The sequence below is a fragment of the Haliotis cracherodii genome, unplaced genomic scaffold (genome assembly GCF_022045235.1).
Source record: "Haliotis cracherodii isolate W230 unplaced genomic scaffold, xgHalCrac1.p SCAF_4, whole genome shotgun sequence".
In the NCBI taxonomy this organism is placed as follows: Eukaryota; Metazoa; Mollusca; class Gastropoda; order Lepetellida; family Haliotidae; genus Haliotis; species Haliotis cracherodii.
This window is the reverse complement of record NW_027266297.1, coordinates 44,439,338-44,454,061: the sequence shown is the minus strand read 5'-3', so window position 1 is coordinate 44,454,061 and position 14,724 is coordinate 44,439,338. Positions and strand designations below refer to the sequence as shown.

General features: G+C 38.4%; 1 protein-coding gene across 4 annotated transcripts in view; it reads left to right on the top strand.

The window, feature by feature from the left end:
• The window catches only part of LOC139480106 (caspase activity and apoptosis inhibitor 1-like), a 228,642-nt gene that overhangs the window by 142,575 nt on the left and 71,343 nt on the right, over positions 1-14,724 (top strand). For all 4 annotated transcript variants that reach the window (XM_071263132.1, XM_071263129.1, XM_071263130.1 and 1 more), the window contains one exon: positions 5,101-5,166. In XM_071263132.1, the coding sequence (XP_071119233.1) occupies positions 5,101-5,166 (66 nt within the window). The remainder of the gene's footprint in view (positions 1-5,100; positions 5,167-14,724) is intronic.

Genomic DNA, 14,724 nt, shown 5'->3' with positions numbered 1-14,724 from the left:
AGCTTCCTATATCTCTTATTCTTTATTTCATCCTGTAGTTTCCTCAAATGTGCAGCAAAATATGCTCCATTGTCATCTTGGAAGATAGTCCACTATGACACCCTCAGCATTCCAGAACATAGAGTCCATGTACTCTTTGTTAGGAAATGTCTATGAAGATTCTCTGGATCATTTTTGGTGTTGCTGACGTGACAGGCGTTCCAGGACGATGTAATCGTCAAGGCTGTCCCAGCCATGCTTAACTCTGTTGCTGATCTCTTTATTGTGGCGTAGGAGAGGGCATCCATCCCTAGGGTTGTACCGGTACTCATATTTTCATGGATGGCTTTTGGTGTTAAGCTGTTTTTTTCTGAAAGTACTTGATTACTGCACGTTCCTCAGTTTTCCTCCTTTTTCAAAAGATCACAGACCCCTGCTTTTTTAAGTGACTTGGCTCAGTGATCAATTTGCTCAATTGACTCAAATGGTTGTGGGTATACCTCTATGACATCATGTAAAGTCCACAACATAAGATTTCACTATTATGCAGGTCCTTCTATGTGAGGCTCAGAACTTAGCTATCGTCCCTCATAGATACATGGGCAGGCATTTTTGGGCACAAATGGTCACAAGAGGAACAACAAGCTATAAACTGCATACATGACATTTTGGTTGTTCAGCACAGGGGAAGTTGGGAAGCCAAGTGGTTAAAGCCTGGGTTCAATTCACCACATTGGCACAATGTGTGAAGCCCATATCTATCATCTCCTCCCATGACATTGCTGGAATATAGCACTCACTCACTCACTCTTTCAGAATAGTTTCATGTTAATAGCATACCAGGTTCTAACATGACTCTATGGTGCCACATACTGAAAATGAGGCATAATATGTTTAAAGTAAACAGTCTTGTTACTCCACAAACCACAATTCTTCCACATGGCCCATTTTCCTCTACAATTGACGTTAAAAATTTTGCACGAAAGAAAACAATCAAAATGTGAAATCGAATACCATAAAATAGGAATTATGATGGTAAATGCTCTTTGTTTTAACAGTGTTGACGTTAAAAATTGGCCACTCTCAACTCTATATGTGCAAAGAGGGATTGAACCTACAAAAGGTCTTACACGGAGGGGGATTGTGGGATAATGGAAAGGTCCACAGAGACTCTAATTTCATTTTGTGCCATTTCATCAAAACACGATTCAGTGTTCTAGCACGCTAAAATTTAGGTAGAGTGACCCGAGAGAGAGAGGAAATAAAGTAAATGATATCGGAGGCAGATTGTGACTGCCCCCAGAGTGCTGGCCATGATATCTAGATTGATTTTAATTCATGCTGACCACTTACTGGGCCCTTCAGGGTCCGATTGAAGATTATACAGCTAGTGTGAATTCCCTCTAATGATTTTTATTGGGAGAAGATAGATTAGTGGATGGTGTAGAATCTACTATGTCAAGATAGTATTCGCTTGGAAATAATTATGGTGAATAGATAGAATTTTGAACGGTGGACTGAGTTTTTCTACCGATTTGGCATTGAATTTGGTTTAAGCCTCACAAATCATGCCAAAGTCACATTCAATTCTCATCAAAAGGTTCGGTGTTTCAATCTATTTGTTTGACATTTCCATTAAATTCATACCAAAAAATCCATATATTGATTTTATTGATTTATTTGCAGTTTTACAACAATGAAAAGTCTTAATGTTGCTCTGAATTGTCTCAATGCTGCTTTGAGTTGGGTCAGTGTGGGGAAATTTAATGATACATTTGAGGATTCTGCTAACTGACTTGGAAAATTGACAGATGTTTTTTTATGCTGAATTGTGTGTTAAATGCTTGGAAGAGTGAAGTACTGCGTTCTCTTGTTTAACTGGAAGCTTTAGTCCACTCTGTGCTGAGTGTCTTCAGTTGGTATGGATTTATTTGATACCCATAATAATAAATAAAAATTAAGAAAAAACATCTAATAGTCACCTTTTCAAAACATCTTTGTGTTTCAATTTTAACTATTTGTGGTACTTCTGGTTTTTATTCCTGAAGCGGATATTTCTAGTCTATGACCATGGTTTTATGAAAGATGTCATATCCCACCTAACAGCTAATGTCATATAGATAATATTTTTTTGTGGCACATAAGTTGTATGATTCTTTGAATAGCCATTGGCCCATCAGGGCATGGAGAGATCTGTGGCGCCAGAACTTTTTCTGTGATCTACTTTAGCAATAACAATCAAACCCGTTATGGCATTAATTTGATCACACACATGTCCACCTCATAATGGCGGATATCATCTAGAGGACAACCCAGGTCAAATGTCTTAGTAAAAGCTGCATCTGCATCATGTGAAAAGTAATGAAAGCAGGATATTTGCCACCCAAAATTGTTTGAAGATCTCCATTTTCCCTTCACTAATAGATAATACTCGAATGACTTATCTTCTGTTGGATCATTGACACTCTTTAAGAATGTTTCATGGAACGACTTTGTAATCATTGTGCAACTCAAATGTTGTGTAAGTTTTTGTTTTGATATTGTTTAACATAGCAATATTCCAGCTATAAATAATCAAATCTGGACCAGACAAACTCATGATTAACATCATGAGCAACGATGCATGCAATTGGTATAAGATGACATACAATCAACCAAGCCACCGAGCCTGACCAACTGATTCATTTAGTCGCCTCTTCCTGCAAACAGGTTGCTGGTGACCTATATTCCCTGATGTGGGAGTGATCTAACAACATAGTGTAAGTCAACCTATTGAGGTTATGAAGGTGAAGCCAAGTGAGAATCATAGACTAAAAGTCAAATCGTCAAACATATGGCATTATAGGTATTAAAATAAGACATTTATTGGGATGATGGGAATACTGCTGAAATAATAGTACTTTGAAATGACATCACTGCATTGTAACATTTTTGCCTGACATCATAGCTCTGTATGACATCATCAATGGAATATCGCTGCTAATTAGAAATTAAAGGAAATGCGTAATTGTGCACTTTCGTAAAGATTTGCAAATAATATATGATGCTCACATATTGATATTATCATGTTTTCCTATAAACATTTTATCATATGTAGTTTAAATATCTAAAATAAAATAATACAATTATTATTACTTTTTGTGAAACTGCTAACATAGTGAATGATTTGCTGATATGCCTCAGTGGTGTAAATAGTGTGTGATAGTAGACAAGTGCATTCATGGCAATAAAATGCACTCCAATCCCTTTCTTTTTTTTCATTTAGACATTTAACTTATATTGTAAAGAATTTAGGAATACTTCTCTTAGAAAAAGTTAAATGATATGAACCATCAGACATCCTTAATTTCTTTTGCACTTTATGATCATCAGATTTCTCGTCCTGTTGTCTGAAACTGCCTACAACGATGTTCATATACATTGCACATCATTTTCAAATTATCTCCTTCTTACTTCCATGCTGGCATGCAGATCGCATGATAAATAAATACCATTTTCTTTTTTCTGTTCCACTGCATAAAGACATCATTTGAGCCATTACTGCAGTTACCCAAATGTCTTTTGGAGATTATTTTGAACTGTCCAAGTGATTTTATCTTCAGCTTTATCTGTTTTCAATTTGAATGACTGCTGTGATTACAGTGCAATATATTTGCACTAATCTCTTGTCAATTTCGGAAATGAACATTGTTATAAAGAGTAATGAGATACGGCTTTATCACCGGCATGTATTTCAGACTTGAAAAATCTGCATTCGCCGTCCAACAATGGAAACTTTGGCAATTTTGTGTAAATAAATGAAAGTGTTCATAGTTGCTTGGCTGTGTCTTTGTTCTGTTTGCAGTCATTACCTTATACAATTGTTCAATGTCTTTGTTTTCATTCTTCTTCAAATTATGTGTATTTCTAATGTCTCTTTAAAAATGAAGTAACTTGTGCAAAAGCAGACATCATGTTGTACATACTCTATCCAGGTGGAATTGTATGTGGCCTATAGTGAAATCCTGAAATATCATTGTTTGTAATATGTTGATAGCAAAATAGACCAAGCTCAATTAAGTGAGCTGAGAGCTGTAACTGTTAACTGAAAAGCTTAGCTAACCTTCCAAGACACTGTGCATATCCTTTTACCTACCTATCTACTAATGATTCTCCTGTTGTGATATTACTGAAATATTGCTAAAAGCGATGTAAAACCATACTCACTCACTAATGATTCTAATCAGATCCTCAGTGGTCCTTAAAAGGTCATTGAAGACCTAATTGTCTCTCAGACAAAATATGACATACTAGCAGCAATGGGATTTTTTCATGTCTGATTTTCCACTTTCAGATAAGGTAATTATGTTAAAGTGTATAAAAAATGCTCTTCAGAATACTCTTCGAAGTCTCAGACTGAAGAATCAGCATCATGCAGGTCTTCATCTAAAGCGAATGAATTTGGATCTCTTGAAAGTTCAATTTATTTGGGTTTTCAAAGATAGATGATAAAATCATCAGACAACCTTATGCCATGGTGTGTCATCTGCCCATCTATTCTTTGTAAGATCCTTGCAAAAGATCCTCTTAAATATAGAACCGCAACCTTCCCCATCAAGATATCATCAATGATGACCTTATGGTGTACAATCTTGATACAATCAAATGTCATTGTGGCTGCCATGGTAACAATGCTCAAAATGTTGGCCTCTGTGCTGTGATAAGCCTTTAGTCACAATTTAGCCACTTTTGGAGCAGTGAAGCTCAAATGGGAATCCCACTGATTGACTATACCTGAAAACTTACAGTTATAGCAACATATGTTACCATATTTTATATCTTAAGTGTTATTTTGTTTTTAGTGTATATTGGGATGTTTCTTACTTTTAAGTAATATCTTGTTTTCCAAATTTATTTTCATGTCAGGGCATACATTAAAATAAAATGTTTCTCAAGTCTACTTCAGCACATTTTTTAGCAATGCATTGGGTTAAACATTGAAAATCAAAATGGTTTAATATTGTTGTGATCAGTGAGACATTTTTACTTAGCAGTTAAAATGGTGACAGGGAAATGTACTTGATCATTGGTTGATGGGATTGTTCAGCAGGTGAATCATTACAATGGTGCTTATTGTTTCAGGTGACGATCCTGCAGCTATATCTTCTTCAGGGACTGATGATGAAACCTCGAATGAAGTGGCTGCAGGTATGTTAACATGAAGTTAAGGTTGTCATGAAGATTTATTTCCATCTTGTGTGCCAGACAATGGTTGTTGCTTACCCAATAGGTGATAAAAGCTCTTGTTCGTCTAAGATCGAAGTGTGTGATTCCTCACATGTACTATTAGTGCAGTACATTGTAGCTGTTAACTTGAGAAGAGAGGTGTAAAACCCTGATCACTCAGTGTGTATGTTAGATGGGCAACGATACATCATCATATGGTAGTGTCGAGTGTTGCAATATAAATCGCAATGCCAAGCATCAATATTTTGCAGAATAAATGGAGAGCCACGTATATATTTCCTGATCTGTTACTTATGTTGTCCCCCACTCCACCTTCTTGTATCATCAATCCTTTCAGATGCTGTTGTTGTTGTCCTTCCAAAGGAAACTTAACGGCATTTAAATGGGAGCATTCTTCATGTGGAAGAGTGAACACATCAGTATGACACCCAATACTCAAGATCTTACTTAGAGTACTATAGCCATTACTCATTTCTTCTGTTCCCGATGTATAGAAAAGTGCCTCTAAAAACAATGTTAATTCTTTCGATACTCTACCTCTATTACGTCATTGACATAAATCCTGTATTTTGGCTGCAATCACACCATACTAAACTTTCAAATTTTTCAACTGGGGTCCTCTTCACTGTCAACTATAGAAAATAGTTGTTCCTGCCATGGCACTTTAGCAGCTTACAGCTCTTCTGTGCGTGAAGATGGGAAAACCTCCCTTCTTTCCTGTGAGTGCTGGAGTCAACACGTCTCCGTATTTCTCAAGCACTTACCTGTAGTCACACCATTCTTATACTTTTAAGTATACCATATTTTCCTGAGTATAGTGCGCACCCAAGCATAATGCAAACCCACTCTAGGGGATTCAGTATTTTGGAAAAAAGAGTATTATGTGCAGAAACAATTAAATTACATCTTATGCCTTCAGCAAATTCAGGTAAACAAACGGGTGATAAGAAACTTGATCAATACAAATTTCAAATATGAGATAAAAATCGCCAGACATGTTGATTTACCGTTTCAAAGTGTACGGTGTTGTTTTACATGCAGAGATTAAGATTACCAAGTGTATTTTCTCATAAACTAAGCTGGAAACAATGATGCAATGATCGGAAAAAATGTATCTGAAACTATTATTTTATCAGGAATAATTTATTCCAATATCATGTTATTTTAGTTGCAGCTTTTACTAAATATATTTAAAATAATAATAACCATAAGCATAGCACTTCTGTGCAGCTGATCACTATTCCCAGCATGGACCAATTTGACCAGTCACTGTCGAGGCGCCTGCGCTTATGATCGCGAGAACTATATATTGACATAGAATTGGCAAAATGCAAAAAATATGACTTTTAACGAGTCAAAGTATGGCATTTATGATATATATGTCCATTCTCTGTCAACTCAAGTTCATTTCAAGGTGTCAATAGCGGTTGCTGTAAATAACGGTGAGTTGTGCGATCTACCTATCATTTCACACACTATTTCGCCAAATTAATTTAATCAATATTGAAAGATGTGTGTTAAGTGCTCACAGTAATGTCTTTATGTTGGGGGAAAACATCAAAACTTATTATTGCTTGTATAATGTGCACCCCCTTCTACACAGCTGTGTTTTTTTTAGAAAAAAAAGTCTGCACTATACTCAAGAAAATAGGGTTAGTTTCTTCCTTAATCCTACTAATTATCAGTAGTTTTATGTACTTTGATTCCTAAGTATTTGTTGCATAAGTTTTATCTTTCGATCTCTCCACAATGGTATCCTCCCCTCCTCAGTCGACTTGTCACACTTAGTGTGTTGGAAGTGCAGAGAATCCACCTGTACAGAGGACAATCTCTCTCTCTCTCTCTCATGATGTCAGCCACCAACTGACCGTCCATCTCCAAACAGCCAGCAACCTTACCCTCACGGGTAGCAACACCATTCATGTCCCTGCATGGCTCTACCAACCATCTGACTAATCCAGAAGAGAAGCCATCTCATGGTTCTCTTATGGACTGCCCATTGTTAAGGAGTCAGGTTTACCACCATCCATCTTCCGTGTTGACGACATAGACGCTTTACGCACTGTATGGTGCCTTCACCTACCACTTGTATTATCAACCAGTAACGGGACTAGCCACTAAGGACAGCAGTTGGGACAGCAGTTGGGACAGCATGATGTGGACTGATATTGCCAGAGTCATGGACACCATCAGACGATGACCAGCATGGGCATTATGTGGATCCGCTTATCTGCCTTGACTCTAACCATTTAGATGACCAGCATATAACGGCCTCCCACATCCCTTCTGAATCTGAACCCGAAGTTGAGGAAGAATGTCAGAATGTTACAACTTCTCGACTGCGGGAATTTGGCATGCCTTTATCTTTTGTGGATTTACTGCACACTCTCTTCCATTGCATGCCAAGCTTAGCTCCCGGTACAGACCAATCTGTTCCATCACTAATGACATAATATGCAGGCTGTCACACCCCAGTAACATCCCACGTCCACCAGACTCTTCACATGGCCAAGTTATGTGCAAGGGATTATTGAATGTGCCTTAGACAATCTTCAAAAACTTCAACATGATGACAGACTGCCTCTCCCTAACTTGAAGAAAAAATTGTATCCGACACATGAGTCACCGTTCCCAGAGACTCTAGAATTGGACCATAATCTTTCTCAAGCTTATCTCAACCTGCTTATTGTGTCAATGACCTATCCACTGCCAAAAAATACTCCATGGACATCGGCTCCTTTATTAATTGGTTTGTTGCAGGAGTTCGTCATGCCATCCCTCCACTACTACCAGATTGTGACGAGGTTTTGGTGGACACCACCGTACCTATTCGGGTAGATCAAGTAGGACTTATCCACACGCTTTTAGATGCAATCGTCAAAATGCAGCAGGAACTTCTCAGTATGGAAGTATGGACATGTTCTCGATTTATTTGGCTACAACGCCAACAGCTCACATCTCAAATCCAAGGCTGTATCTTCACAGGCCAAGAAGATGTTGATGAGTCAACCTATCATGTCCCCTGTGGTGTTTGACAATCAACTTGGGAAGATCATAGATGAGGTTAGACAAGATCACAGCAGAAAGAATCTACTATCAACCTTGCAGCCAGAGCTCATGAAGTATCTGAAAGACCAAGAGATTATTCACGATATGCTCCCTTCCTTGAATCACCCTGGAAGAAGTATATCCATTCTGGCAAAGAATCAGAAAGGGCATTTATTCTCAAGTATTCCTAGTACCGAAGAAGAATACCACATAATTGAGAATGATCATCGACCTCACTATCCCGAACAAGAATTTTCTCATACCTCCTCCAAATTTACAGATGGAATGTGTGTCTGGAAGCTAAGATCTCCTTTGTGTGAGGGAGATTGGGCCTTCAGCACAGATCCTCAAGATGCCTATCTCCTCGTGCCAATACATCCTTTATCTCAGAAATACCTCTGGTTTGCAATGAATGGGCATTGCTATGAGTTCCAGGTCCTTCCCTTCAGAATCTCGATTGCTCCATGGCCGTTCAGTGATCAGCTGTGCCCATCTCCATTTTAATCAGCTTACACGGATACCTGGATGATTTTCTGGCGGCAAAACAAGACAGTTCTTGTTGACTGAGAATGGATACATATATCATAAATGCCATACTTTGACTTGTTAAAAGTAATATTTGTTGTATTTTGATGATTCTATGTCAACATGTTGTTCTCACGATCATGTGCGATAAATACAATTTAAACGGTAAATCAACATGTCAGGTGATTTTCTATCTCAAATTTCAAATTTGTACTGACCAAGTTTCTTATCACCCATTAGTTTACTGGAATTCGCTGAAGGGGTTCGATGTAAATTCTTTCTGCGCCTAATGTTCTAAATATATAAAAAAGAAATTCAAAATACTGAACCCGCTAGAGGGCGGTGTGCTTTATACTTGGGTGCACACTATACTCAAGAAAATACAGTATCTCCAAACCGGACATTTCTGATCCAACTTATGACTTGTCTGGGATTTCCCATTTACCCTTCCAAATCAGAGCTCATCCCTGTCCAGGATCTGAATTACATTATAGCCTGATTTCTTCTTCAGAAGGACTTACTCTGCTCTCCAGAAGATCGCTTTACATCCCTAAATCTCATAATCGACAATGCACTGACTTTACTACTCGTACGATCAGTTGGTAGATGTCCCTCCTCAGACGATTAACATCTCTCCTGGAACTGAGCTGGCATGTCATGACGGATATCTTTCTCACCTTTTCCCCACCGAAACATCATCCGTTTACAGACGCCTGACTCGGACTGGGGAGCACATCCGGCAGATCTCCAGATACAGGACTCATGGATGGAGCTTGAGAAGGATCTCCACATCAACTGCAGGGGGATGAGGGCTATATTCTATGCATTCAAGAGTTGTAAAGATTTCCTCACCAACTCCTCAGTTGTTATCGCCACAGACAACACCACAGTAGTTGCATATATACAGAAACAAGGAGGAACCAAGTCCAGTTCTCAGATGATGGAAACCTCGCTTTTATTCGACCTGGCAAAATCTATTTCAATTGCCCCAATCTGGCCCAAAGCACCTTGGTTTCCCAGACTCCTGGCCCTACTAATGGAAGATCCTCTCCCAATACCGGTTAATACTGATCTTCTGCGCCAACCCAGATCAGACCTGTCTACGAGAATCTTCCCAACCTAAATCTCCCTGCCTGGAAGCTAAAAGAATGCAGGCCTCCAGATTCTCTGAAACTGCCTCTAAAGGGGTGACTAAATAGATGGGATGAGTTTATCCAGTGGCGACAATGATCTGAATTAGGAAATGTTGCCATTACTATCCCTATGGTTGCCGACTTCCTCCTATCTCTTCGCCAGGATAACTAGTTTCGTCACGGGACAATCGAGGGATATCTATCTGCTCTTCATTCAGTTATCTAAACAAAACAGCCTTTTAATCGGCAGTCAGTCTATCATAAAGAGACTTATGCATTCGTTCCTTCCCGAAAAGGAACCTGTGAGTGGTTTTATCGGCTCTTCTAACAGGTTCCTTTGAACCACTCACTTCTGCTACATTACTCCAAAAATAAAAGAAAGCAGTCTTCCTATTAGCCATGGGGACTGCTGCTACGGTTTCTAAGCTACAAGCACTAGATAACTCGAGTCTCACTCATACCACCAACTTGTTTTCCATCACCTTGTTCTATCCCAGAATGTGTAGCTAAGAACCAAGATTCTATGATAGGCCCCTTGGGTCACAGACAGTACACCATTACTAGGACCTATATTGGATCTTCACGACTGTCTTCTGTGCCCCACAAGAACTCTCAGGTTCTATCCAGCTGCTATTGATCCCCATTATTATTTATATTTTGTAAGACTCATTCCGACTAAGGCCACAGTAGCAGGATGGTATAAGGCCACCATAGCCTAAAATTATCATCAGGCCCAGGACTCACCTTCTTTCTTAAGATCATGTTCTGCCCATGAAATCAGAGCTCTAGTAACAAGTATTGCCTCATGGACTTCATTTTCCCCTTGGAGCAATTGATTTCAAGATGTCAAGGGGATTTACTCATTAGGTCCTTTTGTCACAGCACAGGTGATTATTAATCAGTAGTTTTTTCTCCCTTCTACGGGAAGAAAAGAAGGGGAAATTTCACCTACAGCTTCAGAAGGTGAGTACACCTTTCTTCCACTGAGGATAGATCCTCAGAGAAACCATTTATCATGTTGAATCAACTGGATGACCAGAAGTGACGTCACAATCAGAAGAGAAATGAGACTGGAACTGATGTCTTAACCAGAAGTGATGTCATAAATAATGTCATATGGACCAGAAATGAAGTCAAAAGGAAGAGAATGATATCTTTGATCAGAAGTGACGTCAAAGGAACTAGAAGTGATGTCATAATCAGGAAATGATGTCATTTAGACCAGAAGTGACGTCTGAAACCAGTAGAACAGACTGGAAGTAAGTATATAAAATTATGATATCCAAGTACAGGGATAATCATAAATAGGGATATCAGCAATGTAACGGTTGTTCTAAAGAAGGTATCACATATTGACTGATTATTCCTCTTCACGATTTTAAAGTCCTCTGGAAATGGTTCAAAGCATTACATCTCAACAAACAAACAACGTCAAAAGTACTCCCTCCCACCTCCCCAATGTTTGGTAAGAAGTGAGGTTTTCCCAACTTCAGGCACAGAAGAGCTGTAAGTTGCGAAAGAGCTATCATCGGGAAAACTATTTTCTATAGTTGACAGCGAAGAGGATCCCAGTTGAAAATCTGAAAGTTTAGTATGGTGTGGTAGCAGCCAAAATACAGGATTTATGGCAATGATGTAACAGAGGTAGTATTCTTATAATTATAAAGAATGATAACTATGAAATAAGCATATAAATATGCACAAATTGACAGACTGATTGATGTTGTATCAAAATAGTATGTATGGGCAGTACTGGGAAGAACATAAAGAAATCTTTCATTTGTAGCTCACCTGAACATAAGGTTCAAATAAACTTAGGTATGTCGCATTATCTGCCTATTGTAACTCTCCTGACCACTTTTGTATTCTAGTGGTAGAGCATCTGTGGGGTTCAATACCAGGCCATCACATACCACAAGATGTCCAAAGATAGTATTTGTTGTTACCTTGTCTGTGCAAAGGGGCTGAAACAAGGACTGGTAGTCTCGGAGTAAATGTGTCTGAGTGGGGTATTCATGTTAAACAGTGGCATGGTATCTAAGTGAGCTAGTCCTGATCTCTCTCTCTCTCTCTCTCTCTCACACACACACACCCACACACACACACCCACACACACACACACACACACACACACACACACACACACACTCTCTCTCTCTCTCTCTCTCTCTCTCTCTCTCTCTCTCTCTCTCTCTCTCTCTCTCTCTCTCTCTCTCTCTCTCACACACACACACACACTCTCTCTCTCTCTCTCTCTCTCTCTCTCTCTCTCTCTCTCTCTCTCTCTCTCTCTCTCTCTCTCTCACACACACACACACACACACACACACACACACACACACACACACACACACACACACACACAGTGAGCATGCACATCACTACATAAGTGCAATAACCTTGGACACGACATTAAACCCCATTTCATGTCACCCCGCCTTTATATTTCCTTCATCTTGTCAGAAACCACAAGGCCCAAATGATACTGATACCTTAGTTACCACTTCTGAAAGTATGTGCATCAAAATTGCTTCTTATATCATATGCACTCCACCAGATGTGCGTCATATGATATCTTTAACCTGCTACCATATTATTTATGATGATCCATGACAAAATTGGAAAAAAAGAAATTGTCTAGGATGCCAGGACATTTTCTTTAGGCAGACCATTACTGTTATACTGTAGGGTACCGATGGCACCAGTAGGTGGTATGTCAGGAGTGTCATGTGACCCCTACATAGTGCAGCTCTGTATGTGATTCTCTATCAGGACCACTGTCTCAGAAAACAATGGTATGTTGTAATCAGTCACTCATGAGCATTCTGTAATCAGGACTGCAGAGTATGTATTTGAGGGGCCCAAAGATTTAAAGTTAATTTAACAAACTGCAGTCTACTGAATGAGGGGAATGAGAGATTAAATCCTCTTTCTACTCCACTGAAAGGATAAACAGCTGGAAATAATTAGAGACTGGCCTAGGGAAAGTTTCTATAATTTTCCTGAGTGTGCCCTGAAGCTAATAATCACGAAATTACCTTGGACTTTCAGAACTAAACACAATGCAATGACACAATTTCACTATCACAAACTCCTTTTGGATCAAATATGATATGTAACATGCTAGGGTCATGAGACATTGATAGGGATAGAACTTGAAAGCCAATCTGAGGCGGTGGATCAAACCAAACCTGTATGTGTGTACTGTCTTTGTGTCAAGCTGATTGCCGCCAGGGATGATATTCCATGTTCCCAAGATATTGCAGTAGCATAAGCTGCAGACATATTTGTCCAGTGTTCGGGCATGTGACTACAGGCAAAAAGACAATGCCATTTAATATAGATTCCAGGGGTCAAATTCATTTTAGGCATTGCGTACCCTATTGTTGAATTAATGCTGTCTTTGATTTTACACTGCTTTGTAATTTGATTTTTATCTGCTGAGAGTTTTCCAGCCTGTGGCACGAGGCACGTTTTTAATTGTGGTTGCAAAGTAATGAAATAATACAAGCCCTGTTTTTACTGTGTTTCTAATTCGTTTAATTGCTTCCTTCTGCAGGCCATGTTTGTTTTTTGTTTTTCAATTTCTTAAATTGAATTGAATATGATTTTAATGTTTGTCTTGAAGCTATAATGACTCATGAATAATATTTCATTTCCGATATTTGTAAAGTTAATGTGGGATAGAACGAGACTTAGTCATCAATTTTGAAGAGTTGAAATGTAATTTTCAGTGATTTTCAAGAGGGAAATTGAAAAAAGGAAAATTAACTGCAAAATGAAACAGTTTGAAGAAGGGTTTAAATTGTTCATCTTCACAGTTTTAGATTGTAAAAAGTTTCTATAATCATCTTTACATCGCTTTTGAGATATTTTCTGCCACTTGTATTTAATTTTGTGTGACAAGGAGATAGAATAATGTTATTTCAAATCTGAGATGAAATTAGTTCGAAGCTAATACAAAATTTCAAGAGAAGATAGAATAGAAAGCACATAATCTAATGCTGACTTTTGTTATCAGTCTAGTTTATTAGATTCTCTCAATCCTATGTTCCAGTTTTTTTGCTCTGTATTTTCCTCCGAATTGAAATAGAACTGAATGACATCTCATGTTTTTAGCCTGTGATACAGCTTATAACAAAAAATATGCATTACCACAGTTTAAATTTCAATGTCTATGAATGAGAATGAGAACTGTTAGGTTATTTTTACATTTAGCATATAAAGTGATCTGTAAATAGGAATGACAGATATGTGATTTGACAAGTCTGTGTTCATTTACATTAATTTAAGTTCCGAACTAGAGCTGTGAGCCAGTTGTCCACGAACAGGTGATGATCGTTGCCGGTAACAGCTGCATTGCCAACACATCAAAACAGGATCTGCTACGTGTAATGGAGACAGTTTGCAATAATGAAAAGTTTGAATTTACTTTCAAATGAATCATATGATTGAGTTGAGTGCTATCGGAACATTATCATTGTATGGATGACACAAAATGTTACCTGTTCAGGTGTTGAAACCTACTTTCATAGTGTTGCTTTAGCTGTTAGGTGAAGGTGGCAAATACAGGGATGGACAACATGTCATGAAATAATTGAAAGGTTCCGCTTTTCAACAGGAACTTATACTGCCGTGTCTAAAGCTGTTGCACAACACATGACTGATAGTGTTGTTTTTTATGGACAATTTGCCTGAAACTATGATTTGTTTGAAATCTGTGTTCATTACTTTCCCCAGAATCAATGTTGTAGCTCACCTTATCCTTCTACGGCTGTTACCAGTCACCCGAGTTGTTTATATAACACATGTA